This window comes from Salvelinus alpinus, chromosome 3 (genome assembly GCF_045679555.1).
Source record: "Salvelinus alpinus chromosome 3, SLU_Salpinus.1, whole genome shotgun sequence".
Classification (NCBI taxonomy): domain Eukaryota; kingdom Metazoa; phylum Chordata; class Actinopteri; order Salmoniformes; family Salmonidae; genus Salvelinus; species Salvelinus alpinus.
In genome coordinates this window covers 3925512-3952015 of record NC_092088.1, presented here as the reverse complement: position 1 = coordinate 3952015, position 26504 = coordinate 3925512, and the positions used below count along the sequence as shown (strand labels likewise).

Sequence of the window (26504 nt, the reverse complement as noted above, 5' to 3'; positions counted from 1 at the left end):
TTTTTCCTATTGAACCGAGTGGTGGAATGAAGTACACTCCCATAGTTTTTCCTATTGAACCAAGTGGTTGAATGAAGTACACTCCCATAGTTTTTCCTATTTAACCAAGTGGTGGAATGAAGTACACTCCCATAGTTTTTCCTATTGAACCGAGTGGTGGAATGAAGTGCACTCCCATAGTTTTTCCTATTGAACCGAGTGGTTGAATGAAGTACACTCCCATAATTTTTCCTATTGAACGGAGTGGTGGAATGAAGTACACTCCCATAGGATGAATGCTGTTTCTGAATGTGCTTTATTGCCTTGTCGTAATGGATTGATGTGTCTGAAGGCCTGATTCTGTTTAAAAGGAGACGCATGACCCCTAGACCTGTTTCTCTACATCCAGACTGTATCTCTTTCTCTATATCCAGCTTCTATTTGTTTCTCTATATCCAGCTTCTATCTGTTTCTCTATATCCAGCTTCTATTTGTTTCTTTATATCCAGCTTCTATCTGTTTCTCTATATCCAGCTTCTATTTGTTTCTTTATATCCAGCTTCTATCTGTTTCTCTATATCCAGCTTCTATTTGTTTCTCTATATCCAGCTTCTATCTGTTTCTCTATATCCAGCTTCTATTTGTTTCTTTATATCCAGCTTCTATTTGTTTATTTATATCCAGCTTCTATTTGTTTCTCTATATCCAGCTTCTATCTGTTTCTCTACATCCAGCTTCTATTTGTTTCTTTATATCCAGCTTCTATTTGTTTATTTATATCCAGCTTCTATTTGTTTCTTTATATCCAGCTTCTATTTGTTTATTTATATCCAGCTTCTATCTGTTCTTTACATCCAGCTTCTATCTGTTTCTCTATATCCAGCTTCTATTTGTTTCTCTATATCCAACTTCTATCTGTTTCTCTATTCCAGCTTCTATTTGTTTCTCTCTGTCCAGCTTCTATCTGTTTCTCTATTCCAGCTTCTATTTGTTTCTCTCTATCCAGCTTCTATTTGTTTCTGTTGTTTGTCTTTTAAAACTCCTATTGGGCATTCTCTCTCTCTCTCTCTCTCTCTCTCTCTCTCTCTCTCTCTCTCTCTCTCTCTCTCTCTCTCTCTCTCTCTCTCTCTCTCTCTCTCTCTCTCTCTCTCTCTCTCTCTCTCTCACTCTCTCTCTCTCTACATCTCTCTCTCTCTCTCTCTCTCTCTCTCTCTCTCTCTCTCTCTCTCTCTCCTCTCTCTCTCTCTCTCTCTCTCTCTCTCTCTCTCTCTCTCTCTCTCTCTCTCTCTCTCTCTCTCTCTCTCTCTCTCTCTCTCTCTCTCTCTCTCTCTTATCCCCCCCATGGCTGACCCTGTAAAACAACACATTTCACAGCACCGACAGTATGTGGTCTACGTGACAATAAAAACATATCATTTTTTCTCTCCATCCTCTCTCTCTCTCAGGGGGAGTGAGTTACGAGGACAGCTCTAGGACGACATCAAACAGACCAGCATCCCTCCACCTCCCAGCACCATGCTGCTCAGAGCACCACTCACTGCTGTCTGGCTGGGTAGGGGTTAGCACACACACACGCACAGACACAAGCACGCACGCACACACACACACACACACACAGACGCATGCACGCACGCACACACACACAGACGCACGCACGCACGCACGCACACACACACACACACAGACGCAGGCACGCACACACACACAGACGCATGCACGCACACACACACAGACGCACGCACACACACACACACACAAACCACAGCGAACATGTTTCCAAAATACCATTGGTGTTAAGTCTATCGTCATCTGTGGTTGATATGGTTACTGTATTTGTACAACACATATAGATTATGATTATGTGGTTACTGTATTTGTACAACACATATAGATTATGATTATGTGGTTACTGTAATTGTACAACACATATAGATTATGATTATGTGGTTACTGTATTTGTACAACACATATAGATTATGATTATGTGGTTACTGTATTTGTACAACACATATAGATTATGATTATGTGGTTACTGTAATTGTACAACACATATAGATTATGATTATGTGGTTACTGTATTTGTACAACACATATAGATTATGATTATGTGGTTACTGTATTTGTACAACACATATAGATCATGATTATGTGGTTACTGTATTGTTTTAACTTGGACCGATTTGTATGCATAAAATCCTTTATGACCATATGTACCTCTGTGATTAATTGTGAATTGTTTCCACACCCACCATGCGTCTTGTGAGTGATGAGCATGTGAGGTGAAATGTGTATATTTTGGGATGTGAGCCTTACTGTTAGTGGTGAATTGGGAGCATAAACAGGCCTTACTGTTAGTGGTGAATTGGGAGCATAAACAGACCTTACTGTTAGTGGTGAATTGAGAGCATAAACAGGCCTTACTGTTAGTGGTGAATTGGGAGCATAAACAGGCCTTACTGTTAGTGGTGAATTGGGAGCATAAACAGACCTTACTGTTAGTGGTGAATTGAGAGCATAAACAGGCCTTACTGTTAGTGGTGAATTGGGAGCATAAACAGGCCTTACTGTTAGTGGTGAATTGGGAGCATAAACAGGCCTTACTGTTAGTGGTGAATTGGGAGCATAAACAGGCCTTCCTGTTAGTGGTGAATTGGGAGCATAAACAGGCCTTCCTGTTAGTGGTGAATTGGGAGCATAAACAGGCCTTGCTGTTAGTGGTGAATTGGGAGCATAAACAGACCTTACTGTTAGTGGTGAATTGGGAGCATGAACAGTCCTTGCTGTTAGTGGTGAATTGGGAGCATAAACAGGCCTTACTGTTAGTGGTGAATTGGGAGCATAAACAGGCCTTACTGTTAGTGGTGAATTGGGAGCTTAAACAGGCCTTACTGTTAGTGGTGAATTGGGAGCATAAACAGGCCTTATTGTTAGTGGTGAATTGGGAGCATAAACAGGCCTTACTGTTAGTGGTGAATTGGGAGCATAAACAGACCTTACTGTTAGTGGTGAATTGGGAGCATAAACAGGCCTTCCTGTTAGTGGTGAATTGGGAGCATAAACAGGCCTTACTGTAAGTGGTGAATTGGGAGCATAAACAGGCCTTACTGTTAGTGGTGAATTGGGAGCATAAACAGGCCTTCCTGTTAGTGGTGAATTGGGAGCATAAAGAGGCATTACTGTTAGTGGTGAATTGGGAGCATAAACAGACCTTACTGTTAGTGGTGAATTGGGAGCATAAACAGGCCTTCCTGTTAGTGGTGAATTGGGAGCATAAAAAGGCCTTGCTGTTAGTGGTGAATTGGGAGCATAAACAGACCTTACTGTTAGTGGTGAATTGGGAGCATAAACAGCCCTTGCTGTTAGTGGTGAATTGGGAGCATAAACAGGCCTTCCTGTTAGTGGTGAATTGGGAGCATAAACAGGCCTTCCTGTTAGTGGTGGATTGGGAGCATAAACAGGCCTTAGTGTTAGTGGTGAATTGGGAGCATAAACAGGCCTTCCTGTTCTTTACTGTATTCTTGTCACATCATAGAGGATTCAAGGAACACCCATACTATGTCAACCTGTGAACATCTATAACAGGCCTATATGTTACTGTGTGGGGCTACCTGTTTGTGGTAGTCTATTGTGAAGTATATGGGTTTCAGTATAACTATATAAATACTGTGTATTGCTTCCTGTCCTCTAGCCCTTCTCCTCAGCTGCGGTAGTGAAGCCAAACCAAATGGATCCAAGAACAAGAAACCAAAACAAGGTAAAAGTGGTTTATACCTATAGTGTTGGCCTAAACTGGCTCAGATATGTCCTTTCCAGCCCAGTACAGCTTGGTTTGGTTCAGTAGTGGATCAGTAACCAGGCCAGACCGGTACAGCTTGGTTTGGTTCAGTAGTGGATCAGTAACCAGGCCAGACCGGTACAGCTTGGTTTGGTTCAGTAGTGGATCAGTAACCAGGCCAGACCGGTACAGCTTGGTTTGGTTCAGTAGTGGATCAGTAACCAGGCCAGACCGGTACAGCTTGGTTTGGTTTAGTAGTGGATCAGTAACCAGGCCAGACCGGTACAGCTTGGTTTGGTTCAGTAGTGGATCAGTAACCAGGCCAGACCGGTACAGCTTGGTTTGGTTCAGTAGTGGATCAGTAACCAGGCCAGACCGGTACAGCTTGGTTTGGTTCAGTAGTGGATCAGTAACCAGGCCAGACCGGTACAGCTTGGTTTGGTTCAGTAGTGGATCAGTAACCAGGCCAGATCGGTACAGCTTGGTTTGGTTCAGTAGTGGATCAGTAACCAGGCCAGACCGGTACAGCTTGGTTTGGTTCAGTAGTGGATCAGTAACCAGGCCAGACCGGTACAGCTTGGTTTGGTTCAGTAGTGGAGCAGTAACCAGGCCAGACCGGTACAGCTTGGTTTGGTTCAGTAGTGGATCAGTAACCAGGCCAGACCGGTACAGCTTGGTTTGGTTCAGTAGTGGATCAGTAACCAGGCCAGATCGGTACAGCTTGGTTTGGTTCAGTAGTGGATCAGTAACCAGGCCAGACCGGTACAGCTTGGTTTGGTTCAGTAGTGGATCAGTAACCAGGCCAGACCGGTACAGCTTGGTTTGGTTCAGTAGTGGATCAGTAACCAGGCCAGACCGGTACAGCTTGGTTTGGTTCAGTAGTGGATCAGTAACCAGGCCAGACCGGTACAGCTTGGTTTGGTTCAGTAGTGGATCAGTAACCAGGCCAGACCGGTACAGCTTGGTTTGGTTCAGTAGTGGATCAGTAACCAGGCCAGCTGAGTACAGCTTGGTGGCCATGTCCTGACCCCTCCCACCTCTCCTCTCCAGTGTTTCCAGCAATAGTGTGTGCATAATTAACAGAGTATTGTGTGTGTGTGTTTTAACTCTCTTCTCCCCCCCATCACTCCCCCAGTGATTCCAGCCATAGAGTGTGACGTCCGGGCTGGGAAGATCAACCTCCCAGAATTCATAGCTAAATGCCCGTCTGACTGTAAACAGACAAAAAGTCAGGTTTATGGGACAGGAGTCTTCGCTTCCATCTCCAGCATCTGTAACGCTGCCATACACAGGTCAGTATGGGTTCACTACAACACCATACACAGGTCAGTATGGGTTCACTACATCACTATACACAGGTCAGTATGGGTTCACTACATCACCATACACAGGTCAGTATGGGTTCACTACATCACCATACACAGGTCAGTATGGGTTCACTACAACACCATACACAGGTCAGTATGGGTTCACTACATCACTATACACAGGTCAGTATGGGTTCACTACAACACCATACACAGGTCAGTATGGGTTCACTACAACATTCACACAGTCAGTACAGGACATGTTAAGTACTGTAGTAGTCTTGCCCTAGCCTTCGTCCAATTTAAGTTTGTTGGGCATTGTTTGGACAGTGTGCAAGAGTTTTTAGAAGCCATTGTTTTTAGGAAATATGTGTTTTACGGTATTGTTTTTGTCTACAGCGGTGTCATCACTAACTCAGGGGGTAAGGTGATTGTCAGGAAGATGGCTGGACAGAACATCTATAGAGGCTCTAACTCCCACGGGCTCCGATCTCTGTCTCTGCCCAAGTGGAGAGAGTCCTTCGCTGTCTCAGGTAATCAATCAATTCACCAATCGATCTTAGCCTAGCTTAGCTCATGTAGCCTAGCTTAGCTCATGTATCCTAGCTTAGCTCATGTAGCCTAGATTAGCTCATGTAGCCTAGCCTAGCTCATGTAGCCTAGATTAGATCATGTATCCTAGCTTAGCTCATGTATCCTAGCTTAGCTCATGTAGCCTAGCTTAGCTCATGTATCCTAGCTTAGCTCGTGTATCCTAGCTTAGCTTGCTGTTGTACCACATGTTTTGTCAGGCCAGGCTACTGATTCCTTCTGATAACACAGTAGAAACATTATCAGTCACTACCTCCAATGTCTTTAGATGTTGCCTGATCCATTTCTGAATTGTTGTTGTTGTCTTAGTTGGTAAGCCTAAGAAAGGAGTCATCTACCCGTCTACTCTGGACTATATTCCCTCCAGACCTACCTACAGCAAAACAGGTGAGATGGAGTTTTTCAATTATGCAATGTACATAAAAATGAGAATAATGGTTATGAAGCTGTTTTAAGTGTAGTAGTTTGTCAATTTAATAACAGACCTGGTTGATAGGTGACATGCAGGTAAAGAAAGAGGTACACCTGGTTGATAGGTGACATGCAGGTAAAGAAAGAGGACCTGGTTGATAGGTGACATGCAGGTAAAGAAAGAGGACCTGGTTGATAGGTGACATGCAGGTAAAGAAAGAGGACCTGGTTGATAGGTGACATGCAGGTAATGAAAGAGGAACACCTGGTTGATAGGTGACATGCAGGTAAAGAAAGAGGACCTGGTTGATAGGTGACATGCAGGTAAAGAAAGAGGAACACCTGGTTGATAGGTGACATGCAGGTAAAGAAAGAGGACCTGGATGATAGGTGACATGCAGGTAAAGAAAGAGGACCTGGATGATAGGTGACATGCAGGTAAAGAAAGAGGTACACCTGGTTGATAGGTGACATGCAGGTAAAGAAAGAGGTACACCTGGTTGATAGGTGACATGCAGGTAAAGAAAGAGGAACACCTGGTTGATAGGTGACATGCAGGTAAAGAAAGAGGACCTGGATGATAGGTGACATGCAGGTAAAGAAAGAGGACCTGGTTGATAGGTGACATGCAGGTAAAGAAAGAGGAACACCTGGATGATAGGTGACATGCAGGTAAAGAAAGAGGACCTGGTTGATAGGTGACATGCAGGTAAAGAAAGAGGACCTGGTTGATAGGTGACATGCAGGTAAAGAAAGAGGACCTGGTTGATAGGTGACATGCAGGTAAAGAAAGAGGAACACCTGGATGATAGGTGACATGCAGGTAAAGAAAGAGGACCTGGTTGATAGGTGACATGCAGGTAAAGAAAGAGGACCTGGTTGATAGGTGACATGCAGGTAAAGAAAGAGGACCTGGTTGATAGGTGACATGCAGGTAATGAAAGAGGAACACCTGGTTGATAGGTGACATGCAGGTAAAGAAAGAGGACCTGGTTGATAGGTGACATGCAGGTAAAGAAAGAGGAACACCTGGTTGATAGGTGACATGCAGGTAAAGAAAGAGGACCTGGATGATAGGTGACATGCAGGTAAAGAAAGAGGACCTGGATGATAGGTGACATGCAGGTAAAGAAAGAGGTACACCTGGTTGATAGGTGACATGCAGGTAAAGAAAGAGGTACACCTGGTTGATAGGTGACATGCAGGTAAAGAAAGAGGAACACCTGGTTGATAGGTGACATGCAGGTAAAGAAAGAGGACCTGGATGATAGGTGACATGCAGGTAAAGAAAGAGGACCTGGTTGATAGGTGACATGCAGGTAAAGAAAGAGGAACACCTGGATGATAGGTGACATGCAGGTAAAGAAAGAGGACCTGGTTGATAGGTGACATGCAGGTAAAGAAAGAGGACCTGGTTGATAGGTGACATGCAGGTAAAGAAAGAGGACCTGGTTGATAGGTGACATGCAGGTAAAGAAAGAGGAACACCTGGATGATAGGTGACATGCAGGTAAAGAAAGAGGACCTGGTTGATAGGTGACATGCAGGTAAAGAAAGAGGACCTGGATGATAGGTGACATGCAGGTAAAGAAAGAGGACCTGGTTGATAGGTGACATGCAGGTAAAGAAAGAGGAACACCTGGTTGATAGGTGACATGCAGGTAAAGAAAGAGGACCTGGTTGATAGGTGACATGCAGGTAAAGAAAGAGGACCTGGTTGATAGGTGACATGCAGGTAAAGAAAGAGGGACACCTGGTTGATAGGTGACATGCAGGTAAAGAAAGAGGACCTGGATGATAGGTGACATGCAGGTAAAGAAAGAGGACCTGGTTGATAGGTGACATGCAGGTAAAGAAAGAGGACCTGGTTGATAGGTGACATGCAGGTAAAGAAAGAGGTGCACCTGGTTGATAGGTGACATGCAGGTAAAGAAAGAGGACCTGGTTGATAGGTGACATGCAGGTAAAGAAAGAGGAACACCTGGTTGATAGGTGACATGCAGGTAAAGAAAGAGGACCTGGTTGATAGGTGACATACAGATAAAGAAAGAGGACCTGGTTGATAGGTGACATGCAGGTAAACAAAGAGGACCTGGTTGATAGGTGACATGCAGGTAAACAAAGAGGACCTGGTTGATAGGTGACATGCAGGTAAACAAAGAGGACCTGGTTGATAGGTGACATGCAGGTAAACAAAGAGGACCTGGTTGATAGGTGACATGCAGGTAAACAAAGAGGACCTGGTTGATAGGTGACATGCAGGTAAACAAAGAGGACCTGGTTGATAGGTGACATGCAGGTAAAGAAAGAGGGACACCTGGTTGATAGGTGACATGCAGGTAAACAAAGAGGACCTGGTTGATAGGTGACATGCAGGTAAAGAAAGAGGACCTGGTTGATAGGTGACATGCAGGTAAAGAAAGAGGACCTGGTTGATAGGTGACATGCAGGTAAAGAAAGAGGACCCGGTTGATAGGTGACATGCAGGTAAAGAAAGAGGGCCTGGATGATAGGTGACATGCAGGTAAAGAAAGAGGTACACCTGGTTGATAGGTGACATGCAGGTAAAGAAAGAGGACCTGGTTGATAGGTGACATGCAGGTAAAGAAAGAGGGCCTGGATGATAGGTGACATGCAGGTAAAGAAAGAGGTACACCTGGTTGATAGGTGACATGCAGGTAAAGAAAGAGGACCTGGTTGATAGGTGACATGCAGGTAAAGAAAGAGGACCTGGTTGATAGGTGACATGCAGGTAAAGAAAGAGGACCTGGTTGATAGGTGACATGCAGGTAAAGAAAGAGGAACACCTGGTTGATAGGTGACATGGAGGTAAAGAAAGAGGACCTGGTTGATAGGTGACATGCAGGTAAAGAAAGAGGAACACCTGGTTGATAGGTGACATGCAGGTAAAGAAAGAGGACCTGGTTGATAGGTGACATGGAGGTAAAGAAAGAGGAACACCTGGTTGATAGGTGACATGGAGGTAAAGAAAGAGGACCTGGTTGATAGGTGACATCCAGGTAAAGAAAGAGGAACACCTGGTTGATAGGTGACATGCAGGTAAAGAAAGAGGACCTGGATGATAGGTGACATGCAGGTAAAGAAAGAGGACCTGGTTGATAGGTGACATGCAGGTAAAGAAAGAGGACCTGGTTGATAGGTGACATGCAGGTAAAGAAAGAGGAACACCTGGTTGATAGGTGACATGCACGTAAGGAAAGAGGACCTGGTTGATAGGTGACATGCAGGTAAAGAAAGAGGACCTGGTTGATAGGTGACATGCAGGTAAAGAAAGAGGAACACCTGGTTGATAGGTGACATGCAGGTAAAGAAAGAGGACCTGGTTGATAGGTGACATGCAGGTAAAGAAAGAGGACCTGGTTGATAGGTGACATGCAGGTAAAGAAAGAGGACCTGGATGATAGGTGACATGCAGGTAAAGAAAGAGGTACACCTGGTTGATAGGTGACATGTAGGTAAAGAAAGAGGACCTGGTTGATAGGTGACATGCAGGTAAAGAAAGAGGACCTGGTTGATAGGTGACATGCAGGTAAAGAAAGAGGACCTGGTTGATAGGTGACATGCAGGTAAAGAAAGAGGACCTGGTTGATAGGTGACATGCAGGTAAAGAAAGAGGACCTGGTTGATAGGTGACATGCAGGTAAAGAAAGAGGAACACCTGGTTGATAGGTGACATGCAGGTAAAGAAAGAGGAACACCTGGTTGATAGGTGACATGCAGGTAAAGAAAGAGGGACACCTGGTTGATAGGTGACATGCAGGTAAAGAAAGAGGAACACCTGGTTGATAGGTGACATGCAGGTAAAGAAAGAGGGCCTGGATGATAGGTGACATGGAGGTAAAGAAAGAGGACCTGGTTGATAGGTGACATGCAGGTAAAGAAAGAGGCACACCTGGTTGATAGGTGACATGCAGGTAAAGAAAGAGGGCCTGGTTGATAGGTGACATGCAGGTAAAGAAAGAGGACCTGGTTGATAGGTGACATGCAGGTAAAGAAAGAGGCACACCTGGTTGATAGGTGACATGCAGGTAAAGAAAGAGGACCTGGTTGATAGGTGACATGCAGGTAAAGAAAGAGGGACACCTGGTTGATAGGTGACATGCAGGTAAAGAAAGAGGGACACCTGGTTGATAGGTGACATGCAGGTAAAGAAAGAGGACCTGGATGATAGGTGACATGCAGGTAAAGAAAGAGGACCTGGTTGATAGGTGACATGCAGGTAAAGAAAGAGGACCTGGTTGATAGGTGACATGCAGGTAAAGAAAGAGGACCTGGTTGATAGGTGACATGCAGGTAAAGAAAGAGGACCTGGTTGATAGGTGAAATGCAGGTAAAGAAAGAGGTATACCTGGTTGATAGGTGACATGCAGGTAAACAAAGAGGAACTGGATGATAGGTGACATGCAGGTAAAGAAAGAGGAACACCTGGATGATAGGTGACATGCAGGTAAAGAAAGAGGACCTGGTTGATAGGTGACATGCAGGTAAAGAAAGAGGACCTGGATGATAGGTGACATGCAGGTAAAGAAAGAGGACCTGGTTGATAGGTGACATGCAGGTAAAGAAAGAGGAACACCTGGTTGATAGGTGACATGGAGGTAAAGAAAGAGGACCTGGTTGATAGGTGACATGGAGGTAAAGAAAGAGGAACACCTGGTTGATAGGTGACATGCAGGTAAAGAAAGAGGTACACCTGGTTGATAGGTGACATGCAGGTAAAGAAAGAGGAACACCTGGTTGATAGGTGACATGGAGGTAAAGAAAGAGGACCTGGTTGATAGGTGACATGCAGGTAAAGAAAGAGGAACACCTGGTTGATAGGTGACATGCAGGTAAAGAAAGAGGACCTGGATGATAGGTGACATGCAGGTAAAGAAAGAGGACCTGGTTGATAGGTGACATGCAGGTAAAGAAAGAGGAACACCTGGTTGATAGGTGACATGCAGGTAAAGAAAGAGGAACACCTGGTTGATAGGTGACATGCAGGTAAGGAAAGAGGCCCTGGTTGATAGGTGATATGCAGGTAAAGAAAGAGGACCTGGTTGATAGGTGACATGCAGGTAAAGAAAGAGGAACACCTGGTTGATAGGTGACATGCAGGTAAACAAAGAGGAACACCTGGATTGATATGTGACATGCAGGTAAACAAAGAGGACCTGGTTGATAGGTGACATGCAGGTAAAGAAAGAGGAACACCTGGTTGATAGGTGACATGCAGGTAAAGAAAGAGGACCTGGTTGATAGGTGACATACAGAATATGAAAGAGGACCTGGTTGATAGGTGACATGCAGGTAAACAAAGAGGACCTGGTTGATAGGTGACATGCAGGTAAACAAAGAGGACCTGGTTGATAGGTGACATGCAGGTAAACAAAGAGGACCTGGTTGATAGGTGACATGCAGGTAAACAAAGAGGACCTGGTTGATAGGTGACATGCAGGTAAACAAAGAGGACCTGGTTGATAGGTGACATGCAGGTAAACAAAGAGGACCTGGTTGATAGGTGACATGCAGGTAAACAAAGAGGACCTGGTTGATAGGTGACATGCAGGTAAAGAAAGAGGACCTGGTTGATAGGTGACATGCAGGTAAAGAAAGAGGACCTGGTTGATAGGTGACATGCAGGTAAAGAAAGAGGACCTGGTTGATAGGTGACATGCAGGTAAAGAAAGAGGACCTGGTTGATAGGTGACATGCAGGTAAAGAAAGAGGGCCTGGATGATAGGTGACATGCAGGTAAAGAAAGAGGTACACCTGGTTGATAGGTGACATGCAGGTAAAGAAAAAGGACCTGGTTGATAGGTGACATGCAGGTAAAGAAAGAGGGCCTGGATGATAGGTGACATGCAGGTAAAGAAAGAGGTACACCTGGTTGATAGGTGACATGCAGGTAAAGAAAGAGGACCTGGTTGATAGGTGACATGCAGGTAAAGAAAGAGGGACACCTGGTTGATAGGTGACATGCAGGTAAAGAAAGAGGACCTGGTTGATAGGTGACATGCAGGTAAAGAAAGAGGTGCACCTGGTTGATAGGTGACATGCAGGTAAAGAAAGAGGACCTGGTTGATAGGTGACATGCAGGTAAAGAAAGAGGACCTGGTTGATAGGTGACATGCAGGTAAAGAAAGAGGACCTGGTTGATAGGTGACATGCAGGTAAAGAAAGAGGACCTGGTTGATAGGTGACATGCAGGTAAAGAAAGAGGAACACCTGGTTGATAGGTGACATGGAGGTAAAGAAAGAGGACCTGGTTGATAGGTGACATGCAGGTAAAGAAAGAGGAACACCTGGTTGATAGGTGACATGCAGGTAAAGAAAGAGGACCTGGTTGATAGGTGACATGGAGGTAAAGAAAGAGGAACACCTGGTTGATAGGTGACATGGAGGTAAAGAAAGAGGACCTGGTTGATAGGTGACATGCAGGTAAAGAAAGAGGAACACCTGGTTGATAGGTGACATGCAGGTAAAGAAAGAGGACCTGGATGATAGGTGACATGCAGGTAAAGAAAGAGGACCTGGTTGATAGGTGACATGCAGGTAAAGAAAGAGGACCTGGTTGATAGGTGACATGCAGGTAAAGAAAGAGGAACACCTGGTTGATAGGTGACATGCACGTAAGGAAAGAGGACCTGGTTGATAGGTGATATGCAGGTAAAGAAAGAGGACCTGGTTGATAGGTGACATGCAGGTAAAGAAAGAGGAACACCTGGTTGATAGGTGACATGCAGGTAAAGAAAGAGGACCTGGTTGATAGGTGACATGCAGGTAAAGAAAGAGGTACACCTGGTTGATAGGTGACATGCAGGTAAAGAAAGAGGACCTGGATGATAGGTGACATGCAGGTAAAGAAAGAGGTACACCTGGTTGATAGGTGACATGCAGGTAAAGAAAGAGGACCTGGTTGATAGGTGACATGGAGGTAAAGAAAGAGGACCTGGTTGATAGGTGACATGCAGGTAAAGAAAGAGGAACACCTGGTTGATAGGTGACATGCAGGTAAAGAAAGAGGACCTGGTTGATAGGTGACATGCAGGTAAAGAAAGAGGACCTGGTTGATAGGTGACATGCAGGTAAAGAAAGAGGAACACCTGGTTGATAGGTGACATGCAGGTAAAGAAAGAGGAACACCTGGTTGATAGGTGACATGCAGGTAAAGAAAGAGGGACACCTGGTTGATAGGTGACATGCAGGTAAAGAAAGAGGAACACCTGGTTGATAGGTGACATGCAGGTAAAGAAAGAGGACCTGGTTGATAGGTGACATGCAGGTAAAGAAAGAGGAACACCTGGTTGATAGGTGACATGCAGGTAAAGAAAGAGGGACACCTGGTTGATAGGTGACATGCAGGTAAAGAAAGAGGAACACCTGAGGACCTGGTTGATAGGTGACATGCAGGTAAAGAAAGAGGACCTGGTTGATAGGTGACATGCAGGTAAAGAAAGAGGAACACCTGGTTGATAGGTGACATGCACGTAAGGAAAGAGGACCTGGTTGATAGGTGATATGCAGGTAAAGAAAGAGGACCTGGTTGATAGGTGACATGCAGGTAAAGAAAGAGGAACACCTGGTTGATAGGTGACATGCAGGTAAAGAAAGAGGACCTGGTTGATAGGTGACATGCAGGTAAAGAAAGAGGTACACCTGGTTGATAGGTGACATGCAGGTAAAGAAAGAGGACCTGGATGATAGGTGACATGCAGGTAAAGAAAGAGGTACACCTGGTTGATAGGTGACATGCAGGTAAAGAAAGAGGACCTGGTTGATAGGTGACATGGAGGTAAAGAAAGAGGACCTGGTTGATAGGTGACATGCAGGTAAAGAAAGAGGAACACCTGGTTGATAGGTGACATGCAGGTAAAGAAAGAGGACCTGGTTGATAGGTGACATGCAGGTAAAGAAAGAGGACCTGGTTGATAGGTGACATGCAGGTAAAGAAAGAGGAACACCTGGTTGATAGGTGACATGCAGGTAAAGAAAGAGGAACACCTGGTTGATAGGTGACATGCAGGTAAAGAAAGAGGGACACCTGGTTGATAGGTGACATGCAGGTAAAGAAAGAGGAACACCTGGTTGATAGGTGACATGCAGGTAAAGAAAGAGGACCTGGTTGATAGGTGACATGCAGGTAAAGAAAGAGGAACACCTGGTTGATAGGTGACATGCAGGTAAAGAAAGAGGGACACCTGGTTGATAGGTGACATGCAGGTAAAGAAAGAGGAACACCTGGTTGATAGGTGACATGCAGGTAAAGAAAGAGGACCTGGTTGATAGGTGACATGCAGGTAAAGAAAGAGGGCCTGGATGATAGGTGACATGCAGGTAAAGAAAGAGGTACACCTGGTTGATAGGTGACATGCAGGTAAAGAAAGAGGACCTGGTTGATAGGTGACATGCAGGTAAAGAAAGAGGGACACCTGGTTGATAGGTGACATGCAGGTAAAGAAAGAGGACCTGGTTGATAGGTGACATGCAGGTAAAGAAAGAGGTGCACCTGGTTGATAGGTGACATGCAGGTAAAGAAAGAGGACCTGGTTGATAGGTGACATGCAGGTAAAGAAAGAGGACCTGGTTGATAGGTGACATGCAGGTAAAGAAAGAGGACCTGGTTGATAGGTGACATGCAGGTAAAGAAAGAGGAACACCTGGTTGATAGGTGACATGCAAGTAAAGAAAGAGGACCTGGTTGATAGGTGACATGCAGGTAAAGAAAGAGGACCTGGTTGATAGGTGACATGCAGGTAAAGAAAGAGGAACACCTGGTTGATAGGTGACATGGAGGTAAAGAAAGAGGACCTGGTTGATAGGTGACATGCAGGTAAAGAAAGAGGAACACCTGGTTGATAGGTGACATGCAGGTAAAGAAAGAGGACCTGGTTGATAGGTGACATGGAGGTAAAGAAAGAGGAACACCTGGTTGATAGGTGACATGGAGGTAAAGAAAGAGGACCTGGTTGATAGGTGACATGCAGGTAAAGAAAGAGGAACACCTGGTTGATAGGTGACATGCAGGTAAAGAAAGAGGACCTGGATGATAGGTGACATGCAGGTAAAGAAAGAGGACCTGGTTGATAGGTGACATGCAGGTAAAGAAAGAGGACCTGGTTGATAGGTGACATGCAGGTAAAGAAAGAGGAACACCTGGTTGATAGGTGACATGCACGTAAGGAAAGAGGACCTGGTTGATAGGTGATATGCAGGTAAAGAAAGAGGACCTGGTTGATAGGTGACATGCAGGTAAAGAAAGAGGAACACCTGGTTGATAGGTGACATGCAGGTAAAGAAAGAGGACCTGGTTGATAGGTGACATGCAGGTAAAGAAAGAGGTACACCTGGTTGATAGGTGACATGCAGGTAAAGAAAGAGGACCTGGATGATAGGTGACATGCAGGTAAAGAAAGAGGTACACCTGGTTGATAGGTGACATGCAGGTAAAGAAAGAGGACCTGGTTGATAGGTGACATGGAGGTAAAGAAAGAGGACCTGGTTGATAGGTGACATGCAGGTAAAGAAAGAGGAACACCTGGTTGATAGGTGACATGCAGGTAAAGAAAGAGGACCTGGTTGATAGGTGACATGCAGGTAAAGAAAGAGGACCTGGTTGATAGGTGACATGCAGGTAAAGAAAGAGGAACACCTGGTTGATAGGTGACATGCAGGTAAAGAAAGAGGAACACCTGGTTGATAGGTGACATGCAGGTAAAGAAAGAGGGACACCTGGTTGATAGGTGACATGCAGGTAAAGAAAGAGGAACACCTGGTTGATAGGTGACATGCAGGTAAAGAAAGAGGACCTGGTTGATAGGTGACATGCAGGTAAAGAAAGAGGAACACCTGGTTGATAGGTGACATGCAGGTAAAGAAAGAGGGACACCTGGTTGATAGGTGACATGCAGGTAAAGAAAGAGGAACACCTGGTTGATAGGTGACATGCAGGTAAAGAAAGAGGACCTGGTTGATAGGTGACATGCAGGTAAAGAAAGAGGGCCTGGATGATAGGTGACATGCAGGTAAAGAAAGAGGTACACCTGGTTGATAGGTGACATGCAGGTAAAGAAAGAGGACCTGGTTGATAGGTGACATGCAGGTAAAGAAAGAGGGACACCTGGTTGATAGGTGACATGCAGGTAAAGAAAGAGGACCTGGTTGATAGGTGACATGCAGGTAAAGAAAGAGGTGCACCTGGTTGATAGGTGACATGCAGGTAAAGAAAGAGGACCTGGTTGATAGGTGACATGCAGGTAAAGAAAGAGGACCTGGTTGATAGGTGACATGCAGGTAAAGAAAGAGGACCTGGTTGATAGGTGACATGCAGGTAAAGAAAGAGGACCTGGTTGATAGGTGAAATGCAGGTAAAGAAAGAGGAACACCTGGTTGATAGGTGACATGCAGGTAAAGAAAGAGGACCTGGATGATAGGTGACATGCAGGTAAAGAAAGAGGACCTGGTTGATAGGTGACATGCAGGTAAAGAAAGAGGACCTGGTTGATAGGTGACATGCAGGTAAAGAAAGAGGTACACCTGGTTGATAGGTGACATGCACGTAAGGAAAGAGGACCTGGTTGATAGGTGATATGCAGGTAAAGAAAGAGGACCTGGTTGATAGGTGACATGCAGGTAAAGAAAGAGGAACACCTGGTTGATAGGTGACATGCAGGTAAAGAAAGAGGACCTGGTTGATAGGTGACATGCAGGTAAAGAAAGAGGACCTGGTTGATAGGTGACATGCAGGTAAAGAAAGAGGACCTGGATGATAGGTGACATGCAGGTAAAGAAAGAGGTACACCTGGTTGATAGGTGACATGCAGGTAAAGAAAGAGGACCTGGTTGATAGGTGACATGGAGGTAAAGAAAGAGGACCTGGTTGATAGGTGACATGCAGGTAAAGAAAGAGGAACACCTGGTTGATAGGTGACATGCAGGTAAAGAAAGAGGACCTGGTTGATAGGTGACATGCAGGTAAAGAAAGAGGACCTGGTTGATAGGTGACATGCAGGTAAAGAAAGAGGAACACCTGGTTGATAGGTGACATGCAGGTAAAGAAAGAGGAACACCTGGTTGATAGGTGACATGCAGGTAAAGAAAGAGGGACACCTGGTTGATAGGTGACATGCAGGTAAAGAAAGAGGAACACCTGGTTGATAGGTGACATGCAGGTAAAGAAAGAGGGCCTGGATGATAGGTGACATGGAGGTAAAGAAAGAGGACCTGGTTGATAGGTGACATGCAGGTAAAGAAAGAGGAACACCTGGTTGATAGGTGACATGCAGGTAAAGAAAGAGGACCTGGTTGATAGGTGACATGCAGGTAAAGAAAGAGGACCTGGTTGATAGGTGACATGCAGGTAAAGAAAGAGGCACACCTGGTTGATAGGTGACATGCAGGTAAAGAAAGAGGAACACCTGGTTGATAGGTGACATGCAGGTAAAGAAAGAGGACCTGGTTGATAGGTGACATGCAGGTAAAGAAAGAGGACCTGGTTGATAGGTGACATGCAGGTAAAGAAAGAGGAACACCTGGTTGATAGGTGACATGCAGGTAAAGAAAGAGGAACACCTGGTTGATAGGTGACATGCAGGTAAAGAAAGAGGGACACCTGGTTGATAGGTGACATGCAGGTAAAGAAAGAGGAACACCTGGGTGATAGGTGACATGCAGGTAAAGAAAGAGGGCCTGGATGATAGGTGACATGGAGGTAAAGAAAGAGGACCTGGTTGATAGGTGACATGCAGGTAAAGAAAGAGGAACACCTGGTTGATAGGTGACATGCAGGTAAAGAAAGAGGACCTGGTTGATAGGTGACATGCAGGTAAAGAAAGAGGACCTGGTTGATAGGTGACATGCAGGTAAAGAAAGAGGCACACCTGGTTGATAGGTGACATGCAGGTAAAGAAAGAGGACCTGGTTGATAGGTGACATGCAGGTAAAGAAAGAGGGACACCTGGTTGATAGGTGACATGCAGGTAAAGAAAGAGGACCTGGATGATAGGTGACATGCAGGTAAAGAAAGAGGACCTGGTTGATAGGTGACATGCAGGTAAAGAAAGAGGAACACCTGGTTGATAGGTGACATGCAGGTAAAGAAAGAGGACCTGGTTGATAGGTGACATGCAGGTAAAGAAAGAGGACCTGGTTGATAGGTGACATGCAGGTAAAGAAAGAGGTACACCTGGTTGATAGGTGACATGCAGGTAAACAAAGAGGAACTGGATGATAGGTGACATGCAGGTAAAGAAAGAGGAACACCTGGATGATAGGTGACATGCAGGTAAAGAAAGAGGACCTGGTTGATAGGTGACATGCAGGTAAAGAAAGAGGACCTGGATGATAGGTGACATGCAGGTAAAGAAAGAGGACCTGGTTGATAGGTGACATGCAGGTAAAGAAAGAGGAACACCTGGTTGATAGGTGACATGGAGGTAAAGAAAGAGGACCTGGTTGATAGGTGACATGCAGGTAAAGAAAGAGAAACACCTGGTTGATAGGTGACATGCAGGTAAAGAAAGAGGACCTGGTTGATAGGTGACATGGAGGTAAAGAAAGAGGAACACCTGGTTGATAGGTGACATGGAGGTAAAGAAAGAGGACCTGGTTGATAGGTGACATGCAGGTAAAGAAAGAGGAACACCTGGTTGATAGGTGACATGCAGGTAAAGAAAGAGGACCTGGATGATAGGTGACATGCAGGTAAAGAAAGAGGACCTGGTTGATAGGTGACATGCAGGTAAAGAAAGAGGACCTGGTTGATAGGTGACATGCAGGTAAAGAAAGAGGAACACCTGGTTGATAGGTGACATGCAGGTAAGGAAAGAGGACCTGGTTGATAGGTGATATGCAGGTAAAGAAAGAGGACCTGGTTGATAGGTGACATGCAGGTAAAGAAAGAGGAACACCTGGTTGATAGGTGACATGCAGGTAAAGAAAGAGGACCTGGTTGATAGGTGACATGCAGGTAAAGAAAGAGGACCTGGTTGATAGGTGACATGCAGGTAAAGAAAGAGGACCTGGATGATAGGTGACATGCAGGTAAAGAAAGAGGTACACCTGGTTGATAGGTGACATGCAGGTAAAGAAAGAGGACCTGGTTGATAGGTGACATGGAGGTAAAGAAAGAGGACCTGGTTGATAGGTGACATGCAGGTAAAGAAAGAGGAACACCTGGTTGATAGGTGACATGCAGGTAAAGAAAGAGGACCTGGTTGATAGGTGACATGCAGGTAAAGAAAGAGGACCTGGTTGATAGGTGACATGCAGGTAAAGAAAGAGGAACACCTGGTTGATAGGTGACATGCAGGTAAAGAAAGAGGAACACCTGGTTGATAGGTGACATGCAGGTAAAGAAAGAGGGACACCTGGTTGATAGGTGACATGCAGGTAAAGAAAGAGGAACACCTGGTTGATAGGTGACATGCAGGTAAAGAAAGAGGGCCTGGTTGATAGGTGACATGCAGGTAAAGAAAGAGGACCTGGTTGATAGGTGACATGCAGGTAAAGAAAGAGGACCTGGTTGATAGGTGAATATGTATGAACTTTCCAATTTGTAAGTCGCTCTGGATAAGAGCGTCTGCTAAATGACGTAAATGTAAATGTAATAGGTGACATGCAGGTAAAGAAAGAGGACCTGGATGATAGGTGACATGCAGGTAAAGAAAGAGGACCTGGTTGATAGGTGACATGCAGGTAAAGAAAGAGGACCTGGTTGATAGGTGACATGCAGGTAAAGAAAGAGGACCTGGTTGATAGGTGACATGCAGGTAAAGAAAGAGGACCTGGTTGATAGGTGACATGCAGGTAAAGAAAGAGGTACACCTGGTTGATAGGTGACATGCAGGTAAACAAAGAGGAACTGGATGATAGGTGACATGCAGGTAAAGAAAGAGGACCTGGTTGATAGGTGACATGCAGGTAAAGAAAGAGGAACACCTGGTTGATAGGTGACATGCAGGTAAAGAAAGAGGACCTGGTTGATAGGTGACATGCAGGTAAAGAAAGAGGACCTGGTTGATAGGTGACATGCAGGTAAAGAAAGAGGACACCTGGTTGATAGGTGACATGCAGGTAAAGAAAGAGGACCTGGTTGATAGGTGACATGCAGGTAAAGAAAGAGGAACACCTGGATGATAGGTGACATGCAGGTAAAGAAAGAGGACCTGGTTGATAGGTGACATGCAGGTAAAGAAAGAGGTGCACCTGGTTGATAGGTGACATGCAGGTAAAGAAAGAGGACCTGGTTGATAGGTGACATGCAGGTAAAGAAAGAGGAACACCTGGTTGATAGGTGACATGCAGGTAAAGAAAGAGGACCTGGTTGATAGGTGACATGCAGGTAAAGAAAGAGGACCTGGTTGATAGGTGACATGCAGGTAAAGAAAGAGGTACACCTGGTTGATAGGTGACATGCAGGTAAACAAAGAGGAACTGGATGATAGGTGACATGCAGGTAAAGAAAGAGGAACACCTGGATGATAGGTGACATGCAGGTAAAGAAAGAGGACCTGGTTGATAGGTGACATGCAGGTAAAGAAAGAGGACCTGGATGATAGGTGACATGCAGGTAAAGAAAGAGGACCTGGTTGATAGGTGACATGCAGGTAAAGAAAGAGGAACACCTGGTTGATAGGTGACATGGAGGTAAAGAAAGAGGACCTGGTTGATAGGTGACATGCAGGTAAAGAAAGAGGAACACCTGGTTGATAGGTGACATGCAGGTAAAGAAAGAGGAAAACCTGGTTGATAGGTGACATGGAGGTAAAGAAAGAGGAACACCTGGTTGATAGGTGACATGGAGGTAAAGAAAGAGGACCTGGTTGATAGGTGACATGCAGGTAAAGAAAGAGGACCTGGTTGATAGGTGACATGCAGGTAAAGAAAGAGAAACACCTGGTTGATAGGTGACATGCAGGTAAGGAAAGAGGACCTGGTTGATAGGTGATATGCAGGTAAAGAAAGAGGACCTGGTTGATAGGTGACATGCAGGTAAAGAAAGAGGAACACCTGGTTGATAGGTGACATGCAGGTAAAGAAAGAGGACCTGGTTGATAGGTGACATGCAGGTAAAGAAAGAGGACCTGGTTGATAGGTGACATGCAGGTAAAGAAAGAGGACCTGGATGATAGGTGACATGCAGGTAAAGAAAGAGGTACACCTGGTTGATAGGTGACATGCAGGTAAAGAAAGAGGACCTGGTTGATAGGTGACATGGAGGTAAAGAAAGAGGACCTGGTTGATAGGTGACATGCAGGTAAAGAAAGAGGAACACCTGGTTGATAGGTGACATGCAGGTAAAGAAAGAGGACCTGGTTGATAGGTGACATGCAGGTAAAGAAAGAGGACCTGGTTGATAGGTGACATGCAGGTAAAGAAAGAGGAACACCTGGTTGATAGGTGACATGCAGGTAAAGAAAGAGGAACACCTGGTTGATAGGTGACATGCAGGTAAAGAAAGAGGGACACCTGGTTGATAGGTGACATGCAGGTAAAGAAAGAGGAACACCTGGTTGATAGGTGACATGCAGGTAAAGAAAGAGGGCCTGGATGATAGGTGACATGGAGGTAAAGAAAGAGGACCTGGTTGATAGGTGACATGCAGGTAAAGAAAGAGGAACACCTGGTTGATAGGTGACATGCAGGTAAAGAAATAGGACCTGGTTGATAGGTGACATGCAGGTAAAGAAAGAGGAACACCTGGTTGATAGGTGACATGCAGGTAAAGAAAGAGGAACACCTGGTTGATAGGTGACATGCAGGTAAAGAAAGAGGGACACCTGGTTGATAGGTGACATGCAGGTAAAGAAAGAGGACCTGGATGATAGGTGACATGCAGGTAAAGAAAGAGGACCTGGTTGATAGGTGACATGCAGGTAAAGAAAGAGGACCTGGTTGATAGGTGACATGCAGGTAAAGAAAGAGGACCTGGTTGATAGGTGACATGCAGGTAAAGAAAGAGGACCTGGTTGATAGGTGACATGCAGGTAAAGAAAGAGGTACACCTGGTTGATAGGTGACATGCAGGTAAACAAAGAGGAACTGGATGATAGGTGACATGCAGGTAAAGAAAGAGGACCTGGTTGATAGGTGACATGCAGGTAAAGAAAGAGGACCTGGTTGATAGGTGACATGCAGGTAAAGAAAGAGGACCTGGTTGATAGGTGACATGCAGGTAAAGAAAGAGGACCTGGTTGATAGGTGACATGCAGGTAAAGAAAGAGGACCTGGTTGATAGGTGACATGCAGGTAAAGAAAGAGGACCTGGTTGATAGGTGACATGCAGGTAAAGAAAGAGGACCCGGATGATAGGTGACATGCAGGTAAAGAAAGAGGACCTGGTTGATAGGTGACATGCATGTAAAGAAAGAGGTGCACCTGGTTGATAGGTGACATGCAGGTAAAGAAAGAGGACCTGGTTGATAGGTGACATGCAGGTAAAGAAAGAGGAACACCTGGTTGATAGGTGACATGCAGGTAAACAAAGAGGAACACCTGGTTGATATGTGACATGCAGGTAAACAAAGAGGACCTGGTTGATAGGTGACATGCAGGTAAAGAAAGAGGAACACCTGGTTGATAGGTGACATGCAGGTAAAGAAAGAGGACCTGGTTGATAGGTGACATGCAGATAAAGAAAGAGGAACACCTGGTTGATATGTGACATGCAGGTAAACAATGAGGACCTGGTTGATAGGTGACATGCAGGTAAACAAAGAGGACCTGGTTGATAGGTGACATGCAGGTAAACAAAGAGGACCTGGTTGATAGGTGACATGCAGGTAAACAAAGAGGACCTGGTTGATAGGTGACATGCAGGTAAACAAAGAGGACCTGGTTGATAGGTGACATGCAGGTAAACAAAGAGGACCTGGTTGATAGGTGACATGCAGGTAAACAAAGAGGACCTGGTTGATAGGTGACATGCAGGTAAAGAAAGAGGGACACCTGGTTGATAGGTGACATGCAGGTAAAGAAAGAGGGCCTGGATGATAGGTGACATGCAGGTAAAGAAAGAGGTACACCTGGTTGATAGGTGACATGCAGGTAAAGAAAGAGGACCTGGTTGATAGGTGACATGCAGGTAAAGAAAGAGGGCCTGGATGATAGGTGACATGCAGGTAAAGAAAGAGGTACACCTGGTTGATAGGTGACATGCAGGTAAAGAAAGAGGACCTGGTTGATAGGTGACATGCAGGTAAAGAAAGAGGGACACCTGGTTGATAGGTGACATGCAGGTAAAGAAAGAGGACCTGGTTGATAGGTGACATGCAGGTAAAGAAAGAGGACCTGGTTGATAGGTGACATGCAGGTAAAGAAAGAGGAACACCTGGTTGATAGGTGACATGCAGGTAAAGAAAGAGGAACACCTGGTTGATAGGTGACATGCAGGTAAAGAAAGAGGGACACCTGGTTGATAGGTGACATGCAGGTAAAGAAAGAGGACCTGGTTGATAGGTGACATGCAGGTAAAGAAAGAGGACCTGGATGATAGGTGACATGGAGGTAAAGAAAGAGGACCTGGTTGATAGGTGACATGCTGGTAAAGAAAGAGGAACACCTGGTTGATAGGTGACATGCAGGTAAAGAAATAGGACCTGGTTGATAGGTGACATGCAGGTAAAGAAAGAGGAACACCTGGTTGATAGGTGACATGCAGGTAAAGAAAGAGGAACACCTGGTTGATAGGTGACATGCAGGTAAAGAAAGAGGGACACCTGGTTGATAGGTGACATGCAGGTAAAGAAAGAGGACCTGGATGATAGGTGACATGCAGGTAAAGAAAGAGGACCTGGTTGATAGGTGACATGCAGGTAAAGAAAGAGGACCTGGTTGATAGGTGACATGCAGGTAAAGAAAGAGGACCTGGTTGATAGGTGACATGCAGGTAAAGAAAGAGGACCTGGTTGATAGGTGACATGCAGGTAAAGAAAGAGGTACACCTGGTTGATAGGTGACATGCAGGTAAACAAAGAGGAACTGGATGATAGGTGACATGCAGGTAAAGAAAGAGGACCTGGTTGATAGGTGACATGCAGGTAAAGAAAGAGGACCTGGTTGATAGGTGACATGCAGGTAAAGAAAGAGGACCTGGTTGATAGGTGACATGCAGGTAAAGAAAGAGGACCTGGTTGATAGGTGACATGCAGGTAAAGAAAGAGGACCTGGTTGATAGGTGACATGCAGGTAAAGAAAGAGGACCTGGTTGATAGGTGACATGCAGGTAAAGAAAGAGGACCCGGATGATAGGTGACATGCAGGTAAAGAAAGAGGACCTGGTTGATAGGTGACATGCATGTAAAGAAAGAGGTGCACCTGGTTGATAGGTGACATGCAGGTAAAGAAAGAGGACCTGGTTGATAGGTGACATGCAGGTAAAGAAAGAGGAACACCTGGTTGATAGGTGACATGCAGGTAAAGAAAGAGGACCTGGTTGATAGGTGACATGCAGGTAAAGAAAGAGGACCTGGTTGATAGGTGACATGCAGGTAAAGAAAGAGGTACACCTGGTTGATAGGTGACATGCAGGTAAACAAAGAGGAACTGGATGATAGGTGACATGCAGGTAAAGAAAGAGGAACACCTGGATGATAGGTGACATGCAGGTAAAGAAAGAGGACCTGGTTGATAGGTGACATGCAGGTAAAGAAAGAGGACCTGGATGATAGGTGACATGCAGGTAAAGAAAGAGGACCTGGTTGATAGGTGACATGCAGGTAAAGAAAGAGGAACACCTGGTTGATAGGTGACATGGAGGTAAAGAAAGAGGACCTGGTTGATAGGTGACATGCAGGTAAAGAAAGAGGAACACCTGGTTGATAGGTGACATGCAGGTAAAGAAAGAGGAACACCTGGTTGATAGGTGACATGGAGGTAAAGAAAGAGGAACACCTGGTTGATAGGTGACATGGAGGTAAAGAAAGAGGACCTGGTTGATAGGTGACATGCAGGTAAAGAAAGAGGACCTGGTTGATAGGTGACATGCAGGTAAAGAAAGAGGAACACCTGGTTGATAGGTGACATGCAGGTAAGGAAAGAGGACCTGGTTGATAGGTGATATGCAGGTAAAGAAAGAGGACCTGGTTGATAGGTGACATGCAGGTAAAGAAAGAGGAACACCTGGTTGATAGGTGACATGCAGGTAAAGAAAGAGGACCTGGTTGATAGGTGACATGCAGGTAAAGAAAGAGGACCTGGTTGATAGGTGACATGCAGGTAAAGAAAGAGGACCTGGATGATAGGTGACATGCAGGTAAAGAAAGAGGTACACCTGGTTGATAGGTGACATGCAGGTAAAGAAAGAGGACCTGGTTGATAGGTGACATGGAGGTAAAGAAAGAGGACCTGGTTGATAGGTGACATGCAGGTAAAGAAAGAGGAACACCTGGTTGATAGGTGACATGCAGGTAAAGAAAGAGGACCTGGTTGATAGGTGACATGCAGGTAAAGAAAGAGGACCTGGTTGATAGGTGACATGCAGGTAAAGAAAGAGGAACACCTGGTTGATAGGTGACATGCAGGTAAAGAAAGAGGAACACCTGGTTGATAGGTGACATGCAGGTAAAGAAAGAGGGACACCTGGTTGATAGGTGACATGCAGGTAAAGAAAGAGGAACACCTGGTTGATAGGTGACATGCAGGTAAAGAAAGAGGGCCTGGATGATAGGTGACATGGAGGTAAAGAAAGAGGACCTGGTTGATAGGTGACATGCAGGTAAAGAAAGAGGAACACCTGGTTGATAGGTGACATGCAGGTAAAGAAATAGGACCTGGTTGATAGGTGACATGCAGGTAAAGAAAGAGGAACACCTGGTTGATAGGTGACATGCAGGTAAAGAAAGAGGAACACCTGGTTGATAGGTGACATGCAGGTAAAGAAAGAGGGACACCTGGTTGATAGGTGACATGCAGGTAAAGAAAGAGGACCTGGATGATAGGTGACATGCAGGTAAAGAAAGAGGACCTGGTTGATAGGTGACATGCAGGTAAAGAAAGAGGACCTGGTTGATAGGTGACATGCAGGTAAAGAAAGAGGACCTGGTTGATAGGTGACATGCAGGTAAAGAAAGAGGACCTGGTTGATAGGTGACATGCAGGTAAAGAAAGAGGTACACCTGGTTGATAGGTGACATGCAGGTAAACAAAGAGGAACTGGATGATAGGTGACATGCAGGTAAAGAAAGAGGACCTGGTTGATAGGTGACATGCAGGTAAAGAAAGAGGACCTGGTTGATAGGTGACATGCAGGTAAAGAAAGAACACCTGGTTGATAGGTGACATGCAGGTAAAGAAAGAGGACCTGGTTGATAGGTGACATGCAGGTAAAGAAAGAGGACCCTGGTTGATAGGTGACATGCAGGTAAAGAAAGAGGACCTGGTTGATAGGTGACATGCAGGTAAAGAAAGAGGACCCGGATGATAGGTGACATGCAGGTAAA

General features: G+C 45.2%; 1 protein-coding gene across 11 annotated transcripts in view; it reads left to right on the top strand.

The window, feature by feature from the left end:
• vit (vitrin) overlaps positions 1–26504 on the top strand; it is a 159443-nt gene that overhangs the window by 39585 nt on the left and 93354 nt on the right. For all 11 annotated transcript variants that reach the window (XM_071391314.1, XM_071391311.1, XM_071391306.1 and 8 more), the window contains exons 2-6: positions 1425–1531; positions 3668–3733; positions 4890–5046; positions 5461–5594; positions 5962–6039. In XM_071391314.1, coding sequence (XP_071247415.1) covers positions 1495–1531; positions 3668–3733; positions 4890–5046; positions 5461–5594; positions 5962–6039 — 472 coding nt within the window. In that variant the 5' untranslated portion in view covers positions 1425–1494. The remainder of the gene's footprint in view (positions 1–1424; positions 1532–3667; positions 3734–4889; positions 5047–5460; positions 5595–5961; positions 6040–26504) is intronic.